The sequence below is a fragment of the Podarcis melisellensis genome (assembly GCF_964234715.1).
Source record: "Podarcis melisellensis genome assembly, chromosome: 13".
NCBI classification, from domain to species: domain Eukaryota; kingdom Metazoa; phylum Chordata; class Lepidosauria; order Squamata; family Lacertidae; genus Podarcis; species Podarcis melisellensis.
Genome location: NC_138545.1, coordinates 46,836,350 through 46,861,691, shown reverse-complemented (window position 1 = coordinate 46,861,691; position 25,342 = coordinate 46,836,350). Strand labels below are relative to the sequence as shown.

At 46.0% G+C, this 25,342-nt stretch overlaps 1 protein-coding gene across 1 annotated transcript; it reads left to right on the top strand.

Moving 5' to 3' along the window:
• Positions 1–952: 952 nt before the first annotated feature.
• On the top strand, positions 953–25,087 carry BTC (betacellulin; the record flags this gene model as incomplete). The annotated part of the gene is made up of 7 exons (XM_081887330.1): positions 953–994; positions 2,204–2,453; positions 9,708–9,806; positions 15,499–15,616; positions 16,972–17,118; positions 19,905–20,012; positions 20,888–25,087. The coding sequence occupies 6 exons, from the start codon at positions 953–955 to the stop codon at positions 20,008–20,010; spliced, it is 762 nt and encodes a 253-aa protein (XP_081743456.1). The 3' UTR covers positions 20,011–20,012; positions 20,888–25,087.
• Positions 25,088–25,342: the final 255 nt, after the last annotated feature.

The window sequence follows — 25,342 nt, the reverse complement described above, 5'->3', positions numbered from 1 at the left end:
CCTTTCCTATAGCTTTAGTCTGATCACATGAAGTGCTAGAGGGAATGAAGATAAGTAACTATACAAGCTGCCCTGTATAGGGGAGTTTTATAATGTTTAATGTTTTATTATGTTTTTATACAGTATATGTTGGAAGCTGCCCAGAGTGGCTGGGCAACCCAGGCAGATGGGAAGGGTATAAATAAGGAATGTTGTAAGGTATGCTTTTACACCCTTCTTGGATATTAATTGCTATGGATGTTAGCCTCACCGCCAATGAAAGAGATTCAGCCTAGCTTGTGTGTTGACACCAAGCAATTTGCAAAAAGTGACTATGATTCACACATTGTTTTCGCTGTAAACCTTGGTATTTTAAAGTGTGCACTTGAAACTGTGTAATGTATGAAAAACGCATGAGAACTAATTTGTGTGTTTTTCAACGTATACAGTACAGTGGTACCTCGGGTTACATACACTTCAGGTTACATACGCTTCAGGTTACAGACTCCGCTAACCCAGAAATAGTGCTTCAGGTTAAGAACTTTGCTTCAGGATGAGAACAGAAATCGTGTGGTGATGGCGCAGCAGCAGCAGGAGGCCCCATTAGCTAAAGTGGTGCTTCAGGTTAAGTACAGTTTCAGGTTAAGTACGGACCTCCGGAACGAATTAAGTACTTAACCCGAGGTACCACTGTATATCGCACACGTTCACTATTTAGGGAACCAGGATTAGGCATGGCTCCCAACTGAGCAAAGTTTCATAGCAAACACAGGTTTTGCCACAAATTAATGCGTGTGGAAAACGTCTTCTGGGGGTGGAGAAGCACATTTTAGGCACTGGAATGTCTTCACTCCAAAGGTTTGCTCAGAGTGGTTAACCTTTACAGGTACAAGGGATTAAAATATTTTCACTCATCCTACTCTTACAGTAGTAACTGGATATTTCATTTCACAGTGGGAGGAGAATAGGCCTGATGCTGAAAATCCTGTCCTGCTTCTTCAATATACACAATGGTGTAACTGCATTCTGGTTGCTTCTCTTGTTAGGAAATACTGATGGTTAAGAACAGGTTTTCACAGCTGAAAGAAATGCTGGAGCTTAATCTCTTCTTTCCTTCAAACTCACTTTTAAGGAAGCTGGCATATTCTAGCGAGTAGTATCTGTACAATACAATCCTGGGGGTTGCCAAATGTATTCCTATTGTATACCGGCTCCTCTCAATCGTTGGCAGTGAAAAACAATGGAGCGAAAGTCAGGCCTCGCAGTTTGGCAAATTGTAATGGAATTGTTAGGGTTGCGGGTGGCGCTGTGGGTTAAACCACAGAGCCTAGGACTTGCCAATCAGAAGGTCGGCGGTTCGAATCCCCACGACGGGGTGAGCTCCAGTTGCTCGGTCCCTGCTCCTGCCAACCTAGCAGTTCGAAAGCACATCAAAGTGCAAGTAGATAAATAGGTACCACTCCGGCGGGAAGGTAAACGGCTTTTCCGTGTGCTGCTCTGGTTCGCCAGAAGCGGCTTAGTCATGCTGGCCACATGACCCGGAAGCTGTACGCCGGCTCCCTCAGCCAATAAAGCAAGATGAGCGCCGCAACCCCAGAGTCAGTCACGACTGGACCTAATGGTCAGGGGTCCTTTTACATTTACTATATATATATATATATATATATATATATCCAAAATATAAGATAAAAAAACAAATAAAATAAAACCTACATACAGGAACAGTGTTTTGTGTTGTGTAGGCTCCTATGTGTTATGTGCAAATGGCTTTAGATACCTATTAGGTCCATAAATTACCATATAGCATATATTCAACACAAAACACACACACACACACACACACACAACAACAACAAAAGCATTGAGTATATATATCCAATGCAAAATTACAACAAATGTCAATGCAAATTACAAATTACAAATTATATACCATATATAGGCAACAACAAAAGCATTGAATATATATATTCAATGCAAAATTACAACAAATTTCAGTGCAAATTACAACAAATTACAAATTTTTTTTATATATATATATATATATATATATATATATATATATATATATAGGCAACAACAAAAGCATTGAATATATATATTCAATGCAAAATTACAACAATACAATGCAAATTACAACAAATATATAAAAAAGCAACAACTCTGAAAACCACCGGCAACTCTCTTTGCATCCAGCCTGTGCCCGGAACCCCCCTGGTTCCCCCAGGTGGGGCAGAACCCGCCCTTCCTCTGCTCCACCCACTGCGCCTTCCCACCGCCCGCCCGCCCGTCTCCGCGAAGGGAGGGACGCGGCTCCTCCCCCGGCCAGGCGGAGGCAGCGCCCCGGGCATCTCGGGCGCCTCCTTCGGCGCTGGCCGCCCGGGCGCGCGGCGAGGTGCGGAGCTGTGCGCGCCCGGGACTGCGCTCTGCCATGGAGCCGCCGCCGCTGCTGCGCTTCGGACCGCTGCTGCTGCTGGGTGAGGATGGGGGGCTCTGGGGGTCCGCGATGGGGCTGGAGGGGGGGTCTCTGCCAGCGTGGTCCCTCTCCTCTCTTCCCGGCCCTTTAAGAGCTCCGCGGCAGGCAGACGTCCAACAGGTGCAGCCGCAGCGTCTCTGCCTGCGTTGTGAGACTGCTAGCGGGGGGACCTGGGAAGAAAAAGGGACTTTCCTTGCCTTTTTTTGGAGGAGCCGTAGAATTATAGATGGGACCATGAAGGCCATCTAGCCCAACCATGTAATATTTTCTCGAACCCAGGACCCTGAGATTAATAATAATAATAATAATAATAATAATAATAATTGTTATTTATACTCCGCCCTCCCCAGCCAAGGCCAGGCTCAGGGCGGCTAACAAGCAATAATAAAAACAAGTTGAATGAATGCAACTTAAAAACAAGATTTAAATACAACATTAAAATATTGAAACATTAAAATGCAGCCTCATCACAGGAGGAGAAAGGAAAAAGGAAAAAGAGGTTGATGCTCTACCGGCTGGGCTATATAATATCAGTCTCCCTGTCTGGGAGTCAGACCCTGGTTTGGTGTGTGACAGGCAGCGATACCACCAGTGATTTTTTATTTTAAAAAGTGTTTAGGGGTACTCTCATTTTCCTACTCATTTTGAAATACTGCCCCTCACTGAGGCCAAACTTAGATTCACAAAAGGTTTAGGGATAGGCGTCTCACCCCGGAAAAAAGCACTGCTTGCAACTATACTAGCGGGAGTAACTTTTAGTCCTAACTACCCCCTCCTTGCAAGGGGTTCCTGAGCCTCTATGGTACCTATCAGGCAGAAGTTCAGCAGGTGCAGTTTCCCTTGATCCATTTCTGCTTGTGGTGTCAGCAGCAGCACTGAGGGGTTTGTGGGAAGGACCAGGGAAAAAAAGCAGCGGTTGTGAAGTCTCTGGATGAAAGAGGTTAGTTGCATCAGTCTGAGAACTTGTAGACGGGCTGGCAGAGCTTTGCAGAATGGAAAAGTGCGGTTGGCCGGAGTTTACATCTTTCTTAATATATGGTCATTGCTTCACTACTTCTTAAAAATATACATATTCCAGGGCTCATTTTGTATGCTAAAAAGTTTGGCTGCTTGATCTTTCTGTTCACTTAATGAAAAGGAGGAAAGCACTCTGTGTATGCTCAGATGCAGTTTTTTAATTTAGTTCATTCTGGGACGCAGCCCTAATACTAAAAGCACATTCTAGTTCTGAACTTATTTAAAGCACAAATCAACCCCAAACGGCTTGTTTAAGAAGAGGGGGAATAAGCAGCACTAGCAGGAGAGATTTGATTTTATATTTTATTATTTTTCGATGTATCAGGCTATGCCAGGCCAGCAGGGTTTGTTCCCCGTGCTGTGGCCGTGTCCATCAGGGTACCTACTGAACGGGGCCAGTTCTCTATATTTAGCTCTGTGTGTTTATTTTAGGATGCTTTAGAATCAACGGTAGTTCAGGGAATTTAAAAACAGACCGAGCCCCGGAGTGCTGGTGTTGTATATCACATGCAGTTTTAAATGGTTTTACAACCTTTCACGCTTGAGAATGTCGCTGGATATATTATGTTTCTTTGCTGTCGCATGCAGGTGTACATTAACCTAGCTCTGTAATGTTAAACAAACTTATATCAAAACTCACCAGCATTAAATAACGCAGCAAATGATTCAAGTTAATTGTGTTCTTTGCAGACTCGTGGAACAGTTGCTTCCTAGAAACTAGTGCCATTTACAATCCACAGTGGCTTAACTCTCTATTTCCCTAGCTTACCTGTTGGAGAAGACTTGCAACGTAAGCAGATTAACATGGGTAGGCAAACTAAGGCCTGGGGACCGGATCCGGCCCAATCGCCTTCTAAATCCGGCCCGCGGACGGTCTGGGAATCAGCGTGTTTTTACATAAAATGTGTCCTTTCATTTAAAATGCATCTCTGGGTTATTTGTGGGGCCTGCCTGGTGTTTTTACATGAGTAGAATCATAGAATCATAGAGTTGGAAGAGACCACAAGGGCCATCGAGTCCAACCCCCTGCCAAGCAGGAAACACCATCTGAGCACTCCTGACATATGGTTGTCAAGCCTCTGCTTAAAGACCTCCAAAGAAAGAGACTCCACCACACTCCTTGGCAGCAAATTCCACTGTCGAACAGCTCTTACTGTCAGGAAGTTCTTCCGAATGTTTAGGTGGAATCTTCTTTCTTGTAGTTTGGATCCATTGCTCCCTGTCCGCTTCTCTGGAGCAGCAGAAAGCAACCTTTCTCCCTCCTCTATGTGACGTCCTTTTATATATTTGAACATGGCTATCATATCACCCCTTAACCTCCTCTTCTCCAGGCTAAACATGCCCAGCTCCCTTAGCCGTTCCTCATAAGGCATCGCTTCCAGGCCTTTGACCATTTTGATTGCCCTCCTCTGGACATGTTCCAGTTTGTCAGTGTCCTTCTTGAACTGTGGTGCCCAGAACTGGACACAGTACTCCAGGTGAGGTCTGACCAGAGCAGAATACAGTGTAGAAGAGTAGAAAGTAGAGTAGAGTAGAGTAGAGTAGTAGAGTAAAGTAGAGTAAAGTAGAGTAAAGTAGAGTAGAGTAGAGTAGAGTAGAGTAGTAGTAGAGTAGAAGGTGTGCTTTTATTTAAAATGCATCTCTGGGTTATTTTTGGGGCATACAAATTCATTCATTCCCCCCCCCCCAAATATATATATTCTGGCCCTCCGCAAGGCCTGGGGGACAATGGACCGGCCCCCTGCTGAAAAAATTTGCTGACCCCTGCAGCATAATCTTCAAGAACAACCATTCAGAGAGAAGAATATTATTCACTTCTGGATTTTGACAGTGAAGAGGGATGAAAGGTGTGGAAAAAACCCATAACCCAAGCCCCAGAGAAGAAAGGGTGACATAAACTGGAAACATAAATAGGATGGGGGCTAGTATCCAGTTACACCGGTCATTCTCACACACGCCCCAAGGACAATAGCACAGGGAATTTTGCTGAACTGGTGTCAACGTGAGCTATGCCTCACACTCCATAACGTACAGCCTTCACGATGTCGCTGGTGTCAAAAGAACCACTGAGCTTCTGAGAACATAGTTTTACCCCGCCAAAGACTGGCTCATCATGTGGCTTGGATTGTGAGGAGCTCTGGGAGATGCGCTCAGGGCAAAACTATATCCCACAAAGCAGCCGTGCTTCCAAGATAGTCATTGGATACGTCTGCCTTTTCATTTCATTTTCATTTCACTTTTGAATTGTGTACAGTGGTACCTCTGGTTATACACACTTCGGGTTACGAGCTCCGCTAACCCATAAGTAGCTGCTCCTGGTTGCAAACTTTGCCCCAGGATGTGAACGGAAATCGCACGCCAGAGGCAGACCCCATTAGTGAAAGCGCTCCTCAGGATGAGAACGGTTTCAGCTTAAGAACGAACCTCCGGAACGAATTAAGTTCGTAACCAGAGGTACCACTGTACCGTCTTTCTATCTTACAATACCCAAGGCGGTTTGCAAACTGAAGAATCAAAGAATGTACATCTTATAGCAATCTAATCCAATACAAAAATGTGATAATAAAGCATAACTTTAAAATAACCAACTTATATCAAATAAGTAATATTCAACAATCCACTAGAACAGTAAAGGTAAAGGGACCCCTGACCGTTAGGTCCAGTCGCGGACGACTCTGGGGTTGCGGCGCTCATCTCGCTTTATTGGTCGAGGGAGCCAGCGTACAGCTTCCGGGTCATGTGGCCAGCATGACTAAGCCGCTTCTGGCGAACCAGAGCAGCGCACGGAAACGCCGTTTACCTTCCCACTGGAGCGGTACCTATTTATCTACTTGCACTTGACGTGCTTTCGAACCGCTAGGTTGGCAGGAGCAGGGACTGAGCAACGGGAGCTCACCCCGTCGCGTGGATTTGAACCGCCGACCTTCTGATTGGCAAGTCCTAGGCTCTGGTTTAACCCACAGTGCCACCTGCGTTAGAACAGTATAGAATAATAATATATATTGCCATATAAAAATTAAACAGGAATCCACTCTTAACAATTATAATAAATAATTTCAAAACTATAATCAATGTCACTGGAAGGACAGGTCCTGAAGCTGAGGCTCCAGTACTTTGGCCACCTCATGAGAAGACTCCCTGGTAAAGACCCTGATGTTGGGAAAGATGGAGGGCACAAGGAGAAGGGGACGACAGAGGACGAGATGGTGGGACAGTGTTCTCGAAGCTACCAGCATGAGTTTGACCAAACTGCGGGAGGCAGTGGAAGACAGGAGTGCCTGGCGTGCTCTGTTCCACAGGGTCACGAAGAGTCGGACACGACTAAACGACTAAAATTATTACATTGGTGGCATATTTAAAAGTTGGAACATTTTCCAGTTCTGTGCCATTTACCTTACTTTGAATGATGAACCTGCATCACATTTTTTTGGAGGCGGAAGAATTCCTGGAATGTTCTGATACCAGCACTCTAAGCTTAGCACCGAAACATACCTTTCTGCTCTGCTCTGCTCACTTTCCCTGCGGGTTGCCGCCAGTGTCTGCCTGCCTCAATAGAAATAAAGTGTGCTTTCCTTTCTACAGGTCCTTCCCTGCTTCTGATGAATAGCCTCTAGATTGCAAGTGCTCCGAGGTAGCAATGGTAGGAATGCAAACTTACAGCAGGCTATGGCAGTGTTCTTCTCCCTTCCCTGTTGGAGGCAAGGTGTCTCCGAGTACCAACTGCTGAGAAATTCACAAGTAGGGAGAGTGCCACTGCTTTCTGCTCCTGCTCACAGTTATTTGATGGGAACTGGATGGGCTACTGTCTTGTTCCAGCATGTCTCTTCATTAATAATAATAATAATAATAATAATAATAATAATAATAAATTTTATTTATATCCCGCCCTCCCCAGCCGAAGCCGGGCTCAGGGCAGCTAACAACAATCAAATAATCCAACATTCTAAAAACATCTTATTCTAAAAATTAATTAAAATCAAATTGATGGCAACCGTTAAGCAAGATTCTGTGCAGATTGCCAGAGGAGGGAGTCAGGCTGCGCCCTGACCAAAGGCCAGGCGGAACAGCTCTGTCTTGCAGGCCCTGCGGAAAGATGTCAAGTCCCGCAGGGCCCTAGTCTCTTGTGACAGAGCGTTCCACCAGATTGGAGCCACAGCCGAGAAAGCCCTGGCTCTAGATTAATCCGGAAGAGCTTTAGCTGGTTGTTTAGTATGGCCCAGCGATGGAGCTGTTTTGGTACGCTTAAGTTCCTCTGAAAGAAGAACAACCCCCCTTTTTGGCATTTACCGTATTTTTCGCTCTTTAAGACGCACCAGACCACAAGACGCACCTAGTTTTTGGAGGAGGAAAACAAGAAAAAAAAATGTTCTGAATCTCAGAAGCCAGAACAGCAAGAGGGATCGCTGTGCAGCGAAAGCAGCAATCCTTCTTACTGTTCTGGCTTCTGGGATAGCTGCGCAGCCTGCATTCGCTCCATAAGACGCACACACATTTCCCCTTACTTTTTAGGAGGGAAAAAGTGAGTCTTATAGAGTAAAAAATATGCTATTTATTGTCAGTCTTACTGTCTTACGCTTCCTTTGAAATCTGAAAAGGCACCTCTTTTGAAGGTGGTTTTTTTTTTAATGATGTGGGCAGTTATTTAATTAATTAAAAGGCAGGTTAAACAAATTTATTTGCATTGATATTAGCAGCTATGCTGATACCTTTTCAGGGGTGCCCAAACTTTTTTCAAAGAGGGCCAGATTTGATGAATTCAACATGCGTGAGAGCCCGCCAAAAGTTTCTGAGCTTTTTTTTTGGATTGAAGTTGCTAAGCTTTTTTTAGGATTTTACCCCAGGACATATACTGCCATGGGGACTGGATTAAATCAACCAGGGCCGGATTAGGCCCCCGGAACGGACTTTGGACATGCCTACTGTATTTGAGGTTTTGCTACTCTCAGGTGTGCAAACCACATTTCAAGTCTAAATTTGGTTTTATGACCTGTTTATCTTCTTTAAGGGACGCGGATGGCGCTGTGAGTTAAACCACAGAGCCTAGGGCTTGCCGATCAGAAGGTCGGTGGTTCGAATCCCCGCGATGGGGTGAGCTCCCGTTGTTCGGTCCCTGCTCCTGCCAACCTAGCAGTTCGAAAGCATGTCAAAGTGCAAGTAGAGAAATAGGTACTGCTCCGGCGGGAAGGTAGATGGCATTTCCATGCGCTGCTCTGGTTCGTCAGAAGCGGCTTAGTCATGCTGGCCACATGACCCGGAAGCTGTACGCCGGCTCCCTTGGCCACTAAAGCGAGATGAGCGCCGCAACCCCAGAGTCGGCCACGACTAGACCTAATGGTCAGGGGTCCCTTTACCTTTACCGTATTTGAAGCTTTGCTACTCTCAGGTGTGCAAACCACATTTCAAGTCTAAATTTGGCTTTACGACCTGTTTATCTTCTTTAAAAAGCTGTCAGGTAATTTTTTTTGCCGGGAGGAATGTCTCTGTGTGTGTGTGTGTCTCTGTGTGTATGCATGCCTGTTGGGTATTTTTTTAATCAAATAAGCCATCCATATTTCATTCCTGATATAATCTAATTTCACAGACTGCTGGGTCTCTGAGCAAATGGATTGAATCATGGCTGCAGTCCTGCACCCAGGAATAAGTCCCATTGAATTCCGTTGAAAGAGGTGAAGGCCTCCCAGTCTGAGCTGGGAGGAGGAAGTGTTCCCTTGAAGGCTTGAAAGTGCAAAGAGCCTTCCCCGCTTTTGTGTTCAGCAACAATTGATTTATTATTCTGGCTGTTGGTTAGCCGTCAAATCCATCCATTCGAATGCTGCTGCACAGCCAAGTTTTCTTTCAGTAGATTCCATCTCAGGTTGAGCTTACCTGGTGTGCCAGAGAGCCCAGGATTAGATCATATCAGAAAGCTAAACTGAAGTGGCGATAGATAGTAGAGCATGAGATTCCTGCATTGCAGCGGGTTGGACTAGATGACCCGTGTGGCCCCTTCCAACTCTACCGTTCTGTGATTCTGAGATAAGTCGTCATCAGTTTTCTCTTCTGTTGAAGGAGTGCATTTGGGCTGCTCTCCTGTTCTGTTCTGTTCTGCCATAGCTTTGGTTGATTTAAAAACCTTGGCCTTTACTATTTGACTCCAATGCATTGTGGTGCCTGGCAAAACAAACATCATGGGTGTAAAGAGGTCCTTGAAATATATGTGTGTAATGTTTTTGTTTTCTCTCTCCCACCCCCTCTGAAGGCTTTGCTATTTTCGACTGTGTAACTGGCGATGGCAATGGAACCGCTGAACAGGAAACAAAGAGGCTGTCCTGCGGCTACCCAAATGGAAATTGCACAGGTAACAATATGGATTATATGTGATGATCTCTATTCTAAACCCAGATCTACAGTACATTGCATGGTTAGCCAATCCCAGTCAATTGTCTCCTCCCACTGTTTCCCCAGCTAAGGGAAATCTCTGCTGGCATTTTATTTACTTCTTCTTGTTGATGTTTAGTCATTTAGTCATGTCCGACTCTTTGTGGCCCCATGTACCAGAGCATGCCAGGCACTCCTGTCTTCCACTGCCTCCCGCAGTTTGGTCAAACTCATGCTGGTAGCTTCGAGAACACTGTCCAACCATCTCGTCCTCTGTCCCTCCTTGTGCCCTCCATCTTTCCCCACACCAGGGTCTTTTCCAGGGAGTCTTCTCATGAGGTGACCAAAGCACTGGAGCCTCAGCTTCAGGATCTGTCCTTCCAGTGAGCACTCAGGGCTGATTTCCTTAAGAATGGATCGGTTTGATCTTCTTGCAGTCCATGGGACTCTCCAGAGTCTCCTCCAGCACCATAATTCAAAAGCATCAATTCTTTGGCAATCAGCCTTCTTTATGGTCCAGCTCTCACTTCCGTACATCACTACTGGGAAAACCATTTTATTTACTTATTACATGTAAATACCACTTTTATCTTCCAAGGAGTTCAAGGCTGCCTGCATGGTTCTCCTACTCTCCCATTTCATCCTCACAACAGCCCTGTGAGGTAGGTTAGGCTAACAGATGGCAACTGGGCCAAGGTCACCCAGTGATCTTCATGGCTGAGTGGCGATCCAAACTTGCGTTTCCAAGGCCATAGTATGACACTCTTTGCCATCATGCCACCCTGGCTATATCTGTGTAAAGGGTTTAAAAATGAGAGGGGTGTGTGGAGAGCAAGGAATGTAGTATGCAGTGGTACCTCGGGTTACATACGCTTCAGGTTACATACGCTTCAGGTTACAGACTCCGCTAACCCAGAAATAGTGCTTCAGGTTACGAACTTTGCTTCAGGATGAGAACAGAAATTGTGCTCTGGCGGCGCGGCGGCAGCAGGAGGCCCCATTAGCTAAAGTGATGCTTCAGGTTAAGAACAGTTTCAGGTTAAGTACGAACCTCCGGAATGAATTAAGTAATTAACCCGAGGAATCACTGTATTAAGGGCAGGGAGCTAAAAGTATAAATCATGGGTAGGCAAACTAAGGCCCGGGGGCCAGATCCAGCCCAATCACCTTCTAAATCCGACGGTCCGGGAGTCAGCGTGTTTTTACATGAGCAGAATGTGTCCTTTTATTTAAAATGCATCTCTGGGTTATTTGTGGGGCATAGGAATTCATTCGTTCCCCCCCCCCAAAAAAAACAAAATATAGTCCGGCCCCCCACAAGGTCTGAGGGACAGTGGACCGGCCCCCTGCTAAAAAAGTTTGCTGACCCCTGGTATCAATAATAACTGCATGCAGGCTGCTTTCCTCTTATCTTCTTGTTACCTCCCACCTGAGTTACGCAAGTCTCATTTTAGTTTGGGATACCACTGCAAACTGACAGTTTATTACTCATTTAAATGTTAACTGGAGATTAAAATTTTTAGAATTGTTTGGGACCAAGGTTGAGTTTGCTCTACTTTCTGCCCATGTCCAAATATAGCATTTTTTGTAGAATATATTCAAGGCCAGCAGGTATTTTTCCAGTTCAGACTGAAATCACTCTAGTCTTCCTAGCAGGAAGAGTTATGGGCATCTGAAGAGTCTTCATCTGAAATCACTGACAATATGAACTTTCCACAAGACCAACGAGAGCTGATCTTGCTCGTTTTGAAGCCATTTAGGTCAGCGAGTAGAGACTGCGCTAGATCTCGGACTCCCAAATTGATTCAAATGTTCGTTCGCCTTTCCCACTAACGGTGAACTCTTAATCAGTGGTTTAATTTAGTTAAGGCACATAGGTCTCCACCATATCTTGTCTCCACCTCCATCGTTCTGCCCAGACTCTGAGGTCCAGCACCGAGGGCCTTCTGGCAGTTCCCTCGCTGCGAGAAGCCAAGTTACAGGGAACCAGGCAAAGGGCCTTCTCGGTAGTGACACCCGCCCTGTGGAATGCCCTCCCACCAGGTGTCAAAGAGAAAAATAACCAAACTTTTAGAAGACATCTGAAGGCGGCCCTGTTTAGGGAAGCTTTTAATGTTTAATGGGTTACTGTATTTTAGTGTTTTGTTGGAAGCCACCCAGAGTGGCTGGGGAAACCCAGCCAGATGGGCGGGGTATAAATATTATATTATTATTACTATTATTATTATTATTAGTGGAGCCCACTTTTCCCTTTCTTCGAAAGTATAATCACGGTGCGGGGGCTGCCCTTGAGACTGACCCAGAAACTCCAGCGGGCGCAGAATGCCGCGGCGAGACTCCGTACGGAGTCCTCACTGTGGGATCACATTCACCTAGTGCTATACTAGCAGCACTGGCTCCCAGTGGAGTACAGGATCAGGTTTAAGGTGCTGGTTTAACTTTTAAAGCCCTATACGGCCTAGGACCCTCGTACCTACGGGACCGCCTCTCCTGGTATGTCCCATGGAGGACCTTACAGTCTTCAAACAAAAACATCTTGGAGGTCCCGGGCCACAGGGAGGTTAGGCTGGCCTCAACCAGAGCCAGGGCCTTTTCGGCCGTGGCCCCGATCTGGTGGAACGCTCTGTCCCAAGAGACTAGGGCCCTGCAGGACTTGACATCTTTCCGCAAGGCCTGCAAGACAGAGCTGTTCCACCAGGCCTTTGGCCAAGGCACAGCCTGACCCCCTCCTTTGGCAATCCTCACAGAACTCTAGCCCAATGGTTGCCATTCATTTGATTTTGAACTGATTTTAGAATGAATTGATTTTAGAATGCTGTATTATTTTTCTGTTGTTAGCCACTCTGAGCCCGGCTTTGGCTGGGGAGGGCGGGAAATAAATAAAATTAGTTTATTATTAAACCACAGAGCCTAGGACTTGCTGATCAGAAGGTTGGCGGTTTGAATCCCCACGACGGGGTGAGCTCCTGTTCCTCGGTCCCTGCTCCTGCCAACCTAGCAGTTCGAAAGCACGTCAAAGTGCAAGGAGATAAATAGGTACTGCTCCGGCGGGAAGGTAAATGGCGTTTCCGTGCGCTGCTCTGGTTCACCAGAAGCGGCTTAGTCATGCTGGCCACATGACCCGGAAGCTGTACGCCGGCTCCCTCAGCCAGTAAAGCGAGATGAACACCGCAACTCCAGAGTCGGTCACGACTGGACCTCATGGTCAGGGGTCCCTTTACCTTTTACTCTTAAGGATCCCCCAGACTTCTAACCCAGACGTTATCTCTTCTCTTCACAAATGTGTGTATTGCTATGACTCCTCCAGATGTCTAGAATAGAAGTCAATGCACAACAGTGCAAGTGAGCCACAGCGATGCGATGCAAAATGGGAGGCTGTGATCCTTAATAAAATTCTGCAGCCTAGAAACAGCTCAGTATGCCATTCTATCCTGCATCATATCTAGGGATAATAGCACAATGGTCACTGCATAGAAATGTATCTCATATCAAACCAATTCACAGCACACCTCAAATACCAGGACAATGCTGATTACTATGTGCAGAGTGACAGTGTTGTCCCACCTATGATTCCTGCAGCACCAAACACATTTAAAGGAAAATCTACCCGTCACACTTTCTGAGAGATAGAATAGCCTGTAGGATCAGGCCAATGGGCCACCAATTCAGCATCCCATTCTCACAGTAGCCTGTGGAAAACCAGCAAGCAGGATTCGAACACAGGAGCCCTCTTTCCTCCTGTTGTTTCCATCAACTGATATTCAGAAACACTAGTGCCTCCAAGCATGGAAGCGGGGAATGGCCGTCATGGCTCCCAGTACGTTTCTGAGCACAATTCAAAGTGTTGGTGCTGACCTTTAAAGCCCTAAACAGCCTCGGTCCAGTATACCTGAAGGAGCATATCCACCCCCATCATTCAGCCTGGACACTGAGGTCCAGCTCCGAGGGCCTTCTAGCAGTTCCCTCACTGCGAGAGGTGAGGGTACAGTGAACCAGGCAGAGGGCCTTCTTGGTGGTGGCACCCGCCCTGTGGAACGCCCTCCCACCAGATGTCAAGGAAATAAACTATCTGACTTTTAGAAGACCCCTGAAGGCAGCTCTGTTTGGGGAAGTTTTTAACATTTAATGTTTTATCGTGTTTTTAATATTCTGTTGGGAGCCGCCCAGAGGGTCTTGTTGAGATGTGAACCTCTGGTGACCTGTTTCCTTTGCCTTTGCACCGTCTGTGAGAGATCTCCTCTGTGGAGAGTGGAGACCATGTAATCTGCCGCGGTTCAGACTGCATTCTTCGCAGAGCGTCATTTAGTATTCAGCCTGGTAACGAGATCCGCACAGCTAATCATTCTTTTGTAGCAGCATTAACTTTTAACCCCTGTGATGATAGTTCCCGGAGTGGAACGGAGCCGAGTTTTCTGTTCTCTTGTGCTGTTGGGTTTCCAAAGAGTCTGACACAGAGCGTTCAAGGCTTCGTAGTTCAATTTTCAGGTGCCACAGCCTTCATGAATAGTAGATGGAACTGATATTTTACCTGTGGCAAGCACAAAGGGGTATCCTTGAGCAGATGTAGGTAGGACCCGAGGTACCACTGTACTACTAATAACTTGACTGTTACCTTGCTTCCCTTTGTTAGTTTTTCTTCTTTTTGGGTATAGCATCAGTGGCGAAGCATGCGCCCGCGTTGCCCAGGGCGGGCGTGCTCCCGAGGAGGGCGGGGTGTGGTGGGTGTCCTCCTAGGCTTGGGATAGCCGCTTGGGTGCACGGAACGGTGCGCATGCCCTCCAGCCGGCAGCGGAACGAGCTGCCCACAGGGGCAGAGAGAGCCGACGGTAGCGGACATTCGGTGCGCAGCCCGCTCGTGAGTCCCAAGCCTCCCCCAGCTGTCAAAACGAAGGGGGAAGGGGAGAATGCCGCTGGGAAAGCGGCGCAGTTCCCCCCTTCCCTGACGGCTCAGGGTAGGCTTTTGAGTCGCAGGCTGGTGACGCACCAAATGTCATCCCCCTCAGCGAAGACACCCGGAGCGGGCCCCACCGCCCACTTCCTCCGCCTCTGTATGTTGTTGTTGTTTAGTTGTTTAGTCGTTTAGTCGTGTCCGACTCTTCGTGTCCCCCTGGACCAGAGCACGCCAGGCCCTCCTGTCTTCCACTGCCTCCCGCAGTTTGGTCAAGCTCATGCTGGTAGCTTCCAGAACACTGTCCAACCATCTCGTCCTCTGTCGTCCCCTTCTCCTTGTGCCCTCCATCTTTCCCAACATCAGGCTCTTTTCCAGGGAGTCTTCTCTTCTCATGAGGTGGCCAAAGTCTTGGAGCCTCAGCTTCAGGATCTGTCCTTCCAGTGAGCACTCAGGGCTGATTTCCTTCAGAATGGATCGGTTTGATCTTCTTGCAGTCCATGGGACTCTCAAGAGTCTCCTCCAGCACCGGAATTCAAAAGCATCCATTCTTCGGCGATCAGCCTTCTTTATGGTCCAGCTCTCACTTCCATACATCACTACTGGGAAAACCATAGCTTTAACTATATGGACCATTGTTGGCAAGGTGATGTCTCTGCTTTTTAAGAGACCACACCTGTATAGCATATAGCTTTTTGCCTCCTTTCCAAAGCCCAAAAAGACCCTGAAGGTCCTGTGTTGGACTGTCCTGCCCTAATTTATCTCCCCTTTTTTTTATTTCCAGGCGGCACCACAGGACTGAGGTGGAGAGGGCATTTTTCGAAATGTCCTGAGGAGTACAAACACTACTGCATCAAAGGAAGATGCCGTTATGTTGCAGCAGAACAGATACCGGCATGCGTGTATGTTGACTTTCCGAAGTACAGAGAAAGGCGTCTCTTGTCCACCGCTGAATTCTGGCGTGACAGGCTCTCCGGAAACGGCGTAGTTGCTAACGCAGCCTGCTCTTCGTCAGCTTGCCTTTCAGTTCTGGGGCTTATTCCAGAGCAGGGGTAGGCAACCTAAGGCCCGGGGGCCAGATCCGGCCCAATCGCCTTCTCAATCTGGCCCACGGACGGTCTGGGAATCAGCGTGTTTTTACATGAGTAGAATGTGTCCTTTTATTTAAAACGCATCTCTGGGTTATTTGTGGGGCCTGCTTTCTGTTTTTACATGATTAGAATGTCTGCTTTTATTTAAAATGCATCTCTGGGTTATTTGTGGGGCATAGGAATTTGTTCATTTTCCCCCTTCAAAATATAGTCCAGCCCCCCACATGGTCTGAGGGATGGTGGACCGGCCCACAGCTGAAAAAGGTTGCTGACCCCTCTTCCGGAGCATCAGAATATTTTGAAAAGCATATTGCCACCACTGCTGCTGAAATGCAGAGGTGAAGATGTCAAGTCTCCCCCCAGTTAAATGTCAGTCAGTGACCAGAATTTTCTTCATCAGTTGAGGATCCCTGTTTCTGCCAGGGTAGATTTGATTCGAATCAAATCGATTTAAATCACTCGTCAGTAAGACTTGATTTAAATCATATTTTTTACAGAAAGACTCATTCTTGCTGGTATAATCTTAATATTTAAAACCAGATGAAGTGCCATTTTTGGAATAATGAATTTTCAGAGTGGTTCATACAGTTATATAAAAATTACTGATTTGATTATAGTTATATAAAAATTACTGATTAGAATATTAGAAATACAATAATTATGAAATTATTGTGAGGTTTAATAAGTTAACTGTTTATATTTTGACCTAATAGGTATCGAAAGCCATTTGCACTTCACAAAATATGTATTTTTATCAAAGTAATTGTTGAACTGAAACACAATTAAGAAGTCCATGCAGAATGTAGGCACCCTATATATAGAACTGAGCAAACCAGTGATATTTTAGGGAGCAGGCTAGCAGGCGAGGCCCATTACTTACATCGTAGGAGCCTACACAACACAAAACACTGTTGCTGTGTGTAGGTTTTATTTTATTTCTTTTTTATCTTATATTTTGGAAATGAACATCAGGTTTTTTCCCTTTAAATTTTTTGGGGGCCCCCAAGAGAGTGGGGCCCTAAGCTATAGCTTGTTTACCTTATACGTAAATCCGGCACTGATGTGGCCCATTGGTGAGCTTTGACCCTGGCCCTGCAAGGAACTTGCTTCAGCCACAATGCCCTTTGCGTCTCAAAACCCTCACTTCTCCTGTCCCTCCTTTACAGCTGCGAGAAAGGCTACACCGGCGCAAGGTGTGAGAGGTTGGATCTGTTTTATTTGAGAGGGGATGAAGGTCAGATTGTGGTGATGTCTTTGATAGGTGTGATGGTGGCGCTCATCGTCCTGACGGCATGTATATGCACCTGTGCTCAGTAAGTATCCCGACCTGAAAGCACAGAGAGTCGGTTCTGGTGTTTTGGGTCTTTTACACAAATAGCAGTATAGTGGACGCTCGGGTTGCAAATGTGATGCGTGTGGGACGCATGTTCGCAACCCGCAGCGTTCGCAACCCATGTCTGCACACACACGGGTTGCAATTCGGGGCTTTTGCACATGCGCAAAGTGCGATTTAGCACTTCTGCATATGCGCGACCGCCGAAACCCGGAAGTAACTTCCGGGTTTCGGCGGTCCACAACCCGAAAAAACACAACCTGAAGCGGCTGTAACCCGAGGTATGACTGTATAGTCGTGCCTTGGAAGTCGATCAGAATCCGTTCCCGTTCGACTTCGCAAACGTTCGGAAACAAAGGCGCAGCTTCCGATTGGCTGCAGGAAGTTCCTGCAGCCAATCGGAACCCGTGTCGGATGTTTGGCTCCCAAAGAACATTCGCAAACTGGAACACTCACTTCCAGGTTTGCGGTGTTTCAGGGGCCAAAACGTTCGATTTGCAAGGCGTTCAACTTCTGAGGTACAACTGTAAACGGTTCCTAATGCTCCAAAAGTAGTTATATAATATTATTTCTAAAAGCGGAAATGTTGCTTGTCTCTTTTCAAGTTAGCTGTCTGGGTCTTGGTTTCCAAACCCAGGACCAACCAGTGACCCCAATCAGAAACATGAAACCCACTTTTAATTTTTTGCTTCTCTTCCCCTGCCCCCTTAAATCTGAGGGGGTAGTTGAGGCCTTCCTCAGGCAGATCCTTCTCCAGGAAGCCACATTTCAAACATCCTGAATAAAGCAAAGATTGAAACTTGCTCTTAGGGCTCATCCAGACTTCCTTTCACACCATGTTTCTAGCCACAGGTCTGGGCTTTCCTGATCTGTGTCTGAGTTTGTTTGCTGGTTTTATCCCAGCACGTGAATCAGCGCAAATATTAGTCAGATTTTCTGCAGATTGCTATTTGCTCCTATTTGGTGGTAAAGCGTGGGTTTTCCTGGGGAAAGTTCTGGGACAAAACAAAAAAACACCTCAGACACAGGCTTGAGACCCTATCTGCCCATGGACTATCTCGCCAGAGTGGTGCATTCTCTAGTTATCTCCGCTTGGACTACTGCAATGCGCTCTATGTGGGGCTACCTTTGAAGGTGACCCGGAAACTACAACTAATCCAGAACGCGGCAGCTAAACTGGTGACTGGGAGCGGCCGCCGAGACCATATAACACCGGTCTTGAAAGACCTACATTGGCTCCCAGGACATTTCCGAGCACAATTCACAGTGTTGGTGCTGACCTTTAAAGCCCTAAACAGCCTCGGCCCAGTATTCCTGAAGGAGCGTCTCCACCCCCATCACTCATCCCAGACACTGAGGTCCAGCTCCGAGGGCGTTGTTCTGGCGGTTCCCTCCCTGCGAGAAGTGAGGTTACATGGAACCAGGTAGAGGGCCTTCTTCGTAGTGGCGCCTACCCTGTGGAACGCCCTCCCATCAGATGTCAAGGAAATAAACAACTATTTTACTTTTAGAAGACATCTGAAAGCAGCCCTGTTTAGGGAAGCTTTTAATGTGGACCTGTGCCTGAAAAGTGCAGCTCAAAAGGAAGCCTGGATGTGCCCTTAGGCAGCATTCTGATCCCTGACTGAACTGTCCCCCTACGAAAAATGTCACTGCAAGCCGCTGTTAACAGCGCCCTCTTGGGCTTGCTGGTCTGAAGGTCGGCGGTTCAAATCCCTGCGACAGGGTGAGTTCCCGTTGCTCTGTCCTAGCTCCTGCCAACCTAGCAGTTCGAAAGCACGCCAGTGCAAGTAGATAAGTAGGTACTGCTGTGGCGGGAAGGTAAATGGCATTTCTGTGCTCTCTGGCACTCGTCACAGTCCTCCGTGCACCAGTAGCGATTTAGTCCTGCTGGCCACATGACATGGAAAGCTGTCTGTGGACAAACGACGGCTCCCTCGGCCTGAAAGCGAGATGAGCGCCGCAACCTCATAGTTGCCTTTGACTGGACTTAACCATCTAGGGGTCCTTTCCCTTTCCCTTTTATTCCTCTGAGTGGCTAATAACGATGGTTCCTTTCTCAAAGGTAAAGGGACCCCTGACCATTAGGTCCAGTCGTGACCGACTCTGGGGTTGCGGCGCTCATCTCGCTTTATTGGCTGAGGGAGCCGGCGTATAGCTTCCGGGTCATGTGGCCAGCATGACTAAGCTGCTTCTGGCAAACCAGAGCAGCGCACGAAAATGCCGTTTACCTTCCCGCCGGAGCGGTACCTATTTATCTACTTGCACTTTGACATGCTTTCGAACTGCTAGGTTGGCAGGAGCAGGGATCGAGCAACGGGAGCTCACCCCGTCGCAGGGATTCAAACCTCCGACCTTCTCATCGGCAAGTCCTAGGCTCTGTGGTTTAACCCACAGCGCCACCCGCGTCCCATTCCTTCCTCAAAGTCTTCCACAATTATGTGGCAAAATGAAGCATATAAGACTACTTTGGCCTGACTTGATGAGTCGCCACATGAAGGCTCATCGTATTTTTTGACCTCTGTGGGGTTTGAATACTGTGACAACGGTCATTTAGTTGCCAAAGCACAACAGGTTTTGTCATTGATTTCATTTGGAGAAAGCCCTTGCTTTCTTACTTGGGAATGTACTTGAACAGATTATCTAGATTTATTAGAAATAAAATACGTTTAAGGTGCATGTGTTGCAGTGGTGCGTGTTTTTCTGTTCTAATTTTACGGACTAGATATGCGCTTAATGACACATATTTGCAAATTGCTTTTCAAGTTACTGTAAAAAAAGGCGCAGGAAGAGGAGAGAGGAAGAAATGATGACATTTGAGAAGAGGCTGCCTATTAAACCAGATGATATTCTAGAGACAGACATTGCATGAAGGTATTTACTTCTTCGACTGCTTTGATTATTTGAGGTGTCAAATAAAATGGTTGGGCTAGCTTGTTTGACTTCAAACCAACTGAGCTCAGGCTAGTCAACGTTTTCCTAAAATACTAGCTAGTGTGTTCTGTGGGGGCTCATTATGTTCTAGCTAACTCCAGATTTCTAGCTATGAGAAGGCACACTTAAGCATGTATTTTAGGAGATTCAGATTGTGTACACATTATGCTTTACTCTGACTCCAGTGCACAGCCTTTGCTGGTGTTTGAAACTAGAGTACACAAGATGTTAGCCTCAATCCATTTGCATCCTGTAGTTTCTTGAGAAATACAGTGGTACCTCGGGTTACATACGCTTCAGGTTACATACGCTTCAGGTTACAGACTCCGCTAACCCAGAAATACTGCTTCAGGTTAAGAACTTTGCTTCAGGATGAGAACAGAAATTGTGCTCCAGTGGCGCGGCAGCAGCAGGAGGCCCCATTAGCTTAAGTGGTGCTTCAGGTTAACAGTTTCAGGTTAAGAACGGACCTCGGAACGAATTAAGTACTTAACCCGAGGTACCACTGTACTGCTGATTGATGCACATTCCCTCAAAGCAGCTTCCACCCAATTCAAAAACTTAAGCTGAGGTGTGTACAGTTTAGACACCCATTGCACATGTGCAGATGACAGCGTCATTGAATAGGAGTTGTGGGGGATTGTGGAATTGCATGACTTGTGGGATAATAACCATTGGCATGATTCTGTAAACTGATGTGGGGAGGAAAGATGGGACCCAGATTTATTAAGAACACAGTCCTCCAAACCTGGAAATGACTGCAGTGAACAGAGTAAAAAATCCTGACTGAATTACTTTCTCTCCTTACCCCGCAGGTTGTCAAAAGATGCTTGCAGGCAGGTTCCATACTTTCCAGTGCCCTTTTCATCTTGACGGAACTCACAAGGGCTAGTGACTTGAAAACCAATGTGGCTAAATGGATGCAGGTGTAATAATTGCTGTGCGTTTGTGACTTGATTCCGTGAAAAAAACCAGGAGGAATTGTCTACCATGGGAAAAACAGGAATTTCCAGAAGCAAATAATGGATTATCACAGGGCTGCTTTTCATATCCCCTTCAGTGCTTCAATACCTCCCCCCCCCCCCGAATTTGCCAGCATGGAACAGAAGCAGTCGTTCTTTTTTATAAATAATACAGGAATTGGTGTAATAATCTGTAGTATTTTTATGTACAGCAGAATTCGTGAACCAAAGTGTGCCTTTAGGAGCAAATGTAAATGCCGATGAGGTCTGGATGTTGTATTTATACAAATAGCTGCAGCTTTGATTGATGATACAATGTTTTTTTGATTTTACGTGGCAAGGATGTTTTCTGTTGGCTGTTTCGAGCGCAGCTGACCCCTTGCTTTGCTTTAAAAAAGAGAGTTGCATTGTAACTGTAGTAATGAGAATTTGGAAAGTGTAAATTTCCCTGTTCTGTGTATCTTGTCTCTTAGATATTTGAAAAACACAAAAGGCAGATTATTTTTTGCGGGCATCTTCTACTTCCATTATATCAGAGCAATACTAAACAGCAAAGGGTCTCCTGCACTTTAAAATATTTTTTTGAAGGACTCTTTGTTAAGATATAAAAGCAGGATATTTTATTATGAAACAGGACAACGTTGTATTTAGGAACTTCCCATGCGCTGTGGGTTAAAACACAGAGCCTAGGGCTTGCCAATCAGAAGGTCGGCGGTTTGAATCCCCGCGACGGGGTGAGCTCCCGTTGCTCAGTCCCTGCTCCTGCCAACCTAGCAGTTCGAAAGCACGTCAAAGTGCAAGTAGATAAATAAGTACCACTCCGGCGGGAAGGTAAATGCCGTTTCCGTGTGCTGCTCTGGTTCGCCAGAAGCGGCTTAGTCATGCTGGCCACATGACCCGGAAGCTGTACTCCGGCTCCCTCGGCCAATAAAGCGAGATGAGCGCCACAACCCCTGAGTCGGCCACGACTGGATCTAATGCTCAGGGGTCCCTTTACCTTTACCTATATGATCAGACAAAATCTGCTTTATACATTTGGGAGATTCCCAAACTGTTGCAAATTCTCCACTGCAAGATTTGGTAGTGCAAAAAGCACGTTTTATCATAGACCAAAAAAATAAAAATAAATCAGCCCTCGGTGCCTTAACCCGTGCGGTCACAATTTTTTCGAAAAACATCCTCACCTGCAGGGTCACAATTTCACTAAAAATCTGACATTATCCAATTCACTCAAGAATGGTGCCAAACTGTTGCAAGTTCTCCCCTGGAAGGTTTGGCAGTGGAAACAGAAGGGTTTTTCTTATAGGCCCCCAAAAACCAGCCCTCCACGCCTTAACCCGTGCAGTCACAATTTTTTCCAAAAAAATTCCTAACCCGCAGAGTCACAATTTCACCAAAAATCTGACGTTATCCAATACACTCAAAAATTGTGATATTCACTCCTTTAGTTCCTATGAATGGTGCTAACATTGTTCAAACATAACTGGCTGAGGTATAACCAGGCTGATAGTTCCACCTTCTTTAAGAGAAGAGGAGGAAGAGGAAGAGGAAGAGGAAGAGGAAGAAGAAGAAGAAGAAGAAGAAGAAGAAGAAGAAGAAGAAGAAGAAGAAGAAACCTGTCTAGAAGTTGGCTCCAGTGCAGGAGAAGCAGGAGGCAAGACCACCAGAGAAAGTTTGTGTTGTTGTTGTTTCAAAATGGCGGTACACCTTGGAGAAGGATGGATAAGCTAGCTGTTGTTAATAATATTTAAAGGTGAACTCTCTTGTGCTGGCGATGTATGGTGGGAGATGCATAACCCTAAAATAATTTAATACTTGTTCTCAGGTGTGGGGTGGAAGGGTCTGTGCTGCTCATTATCAAAAGTGGCCTGTGATAATCCATACAGTAAGTGATGTGGCACATTACTTTTCCCCAGGTATAAGTTATTGTAATTCTATTTCTGGGGGAAAGGTGATCTCCTCAATGGAATTGTAACCTTGTGAGGAGACACTTTGACAGTATTTATTCCTTGTGTAAAGCTGCGAGGAGAGGCTTTGTTGAGTTCATTTTTGTAAGTGTCTTTTGTTGCTGCTTTTTGAATAAAGTGGTCTGGGCAGCTAAGGAAGGACACGTGTAATTATAGTTCAAACGGCCCATGTCAAAACTCCAAGAATTTTTAAAATATTCCTGCCTGCCCCACCCCTTCCAATTTTCACCATCCTTTGTAGGGATATTGTGTCGTGTATTTCAACTTTGAGGAACACAAATTTAAGATTCCCCCCCAAATTCTGCAACACATCTCTTTCTAGCTTCACCTGGAGAAATTATTTGGGGGAAGTTAATGGATTTTCAATTACCCTTACATTGTGGGATTTCAAAACCACTTCCCAAAGCAAATGGGACTTCGCCCTCAAATTCCGTGACTGGTAGGAAATCCATTTTTTATGTACTGATACCGAAAGTGTACATTAGTTTGTTTGAGCCTGACCTAGTAACCATACTCTGAATAACCACTCACAATCACAGTGTCTGACCAGGCCACCTTTTCTGTCGTAATATGTCCGTCTTTTGGTGATATGAGATGCAACTGTCTCAGTGCTGAAACCCCAGTGGGAAAATCAGATGTGTTCCGTTCCAATTGGTATTTTGCAGCCTAACGCAGCTAATCGCGCCAGTTTTGATGGGGAAAAGGTTTTGTCTTCTCACTGGTGAATCTGTTGGACAGGCTGTTCCCCGTTCTAAAAGTCCTTATGTGTGAAGTAGAGATTCTGACCTTCAGGAATGACTGGCTCTCCAAAACCGAATGCATGTTAATCTTCCTCGATGAATAGCCACTACAGAGGAGGATTATCATCACCTTTGTAGTCTATAATGCGCCCACACTGTCCTTCTTATTGGCAGTTTTCTCACTTTTCGATTGTTCCAGTGAAGAGGGAAGTGCCGTATTTTTCTCTCCATAAGACGCACCTGACCATAAGACGCACCTAGTTTTTAGAAGAGGAAAAGAAAAATATTCTGGATGTATAATTTTTGTGGTTCATGCTGTGGCTACAGACATGATATGTGATTTGACGGTGAGTTTGGGGTAGCCCAATGCAAAAATCCTGAGAATCCATGTGGATCCGTGCTTTGTAACCACATTTTTGCGCCATTGTGGCCTCACAAAACAATGGGTGCATGATTTTTTGGTGCAGACTGTAGCCATGGACATGCTATGTGACCTGATGGTGAATTTGGGGTGACACAATGCAAAAATCCTGAGGATCCATGTGCTTTTACCTCCCCCCTCCCAGGCAGCCTCCTTTATCTCCAGAATCCCTTACCTCCCTCCCGATCCCTTACCGATCAGCTGCTCAGTGGCTTTGTTTCAACACCCCCTTCCCTCTTGTTTGCCTTAGTGTCTTTTCCTTAGCTGGAGCAGTTTTTTGCTCCTCCTTTTCTTCTAATTTCTCTCCAAATTGCTTTAATCTTCCTGCCTCCTCTCCTTGCAAGTTCACTGTCTTTACCTCCCCCCCTCCCAGGCAGCCTCCTTTATTGCTAGAGTCCCTTATCTCCCCTCCTGATTGCTTGCTCAGCCGCTTTGTTTCAACACCCTCTTCCCTCTTTCTAAAAAAAAAAGCACGATCTGCCTTTTGCCCCTGGGCAAATCGGCTCCAGGGACCACGCATTCGCTCCATAAGACACACAGACATTTCCTCTTACTTTTTAGGAGGAAAAAAGTGCGTCTTATGGAGCGAAAAATACGGTATAATGGCTCATGAGACCTGATCAACCATCCCCAGAAGGACCCACCTTATTTTGTCTAGCCTTTGGTTATGATGAGCCAAGTTGGACCCAGGAATAAGTCACATCCCTACAACATTTGCCAGACAAGACACTCAGTTCATATTGTGGAAAAGTCAACAGAGATACTGACTGTGCAAGTTGTCAGTAAATATACCCAATCTGATTTAAGACTGTAATTCTTTAATATTGGGACTTCTGAGTAGATGTGTACAGGGCTGCGTTGTAAACAACTGGAACTGCAGTTTGCTTCCCTCTGTCATGTACAAATAAATAACATCATGGCAAATGCATTTGCTGTTGTGTTTGATATGGGGTGCTGCACTATAATGGTGAGCTGAAGGCAGTCAATATTTTTGCTCTACTGGTAGTTGGGAGGAAAAGACGGCTACAAACACATGGACCCGTGAAAGGGAAAATAGCACCTCACGTTGATATTCTTTAGCAAAGGTGTTTCACAGCTGTGTGCCTTTTTTCCTGTTTTTTAGTCATTTAGTCGTGTCCGGCTCTTCGTGACCCCATGGACCAGAGCACGCCAGGCACTC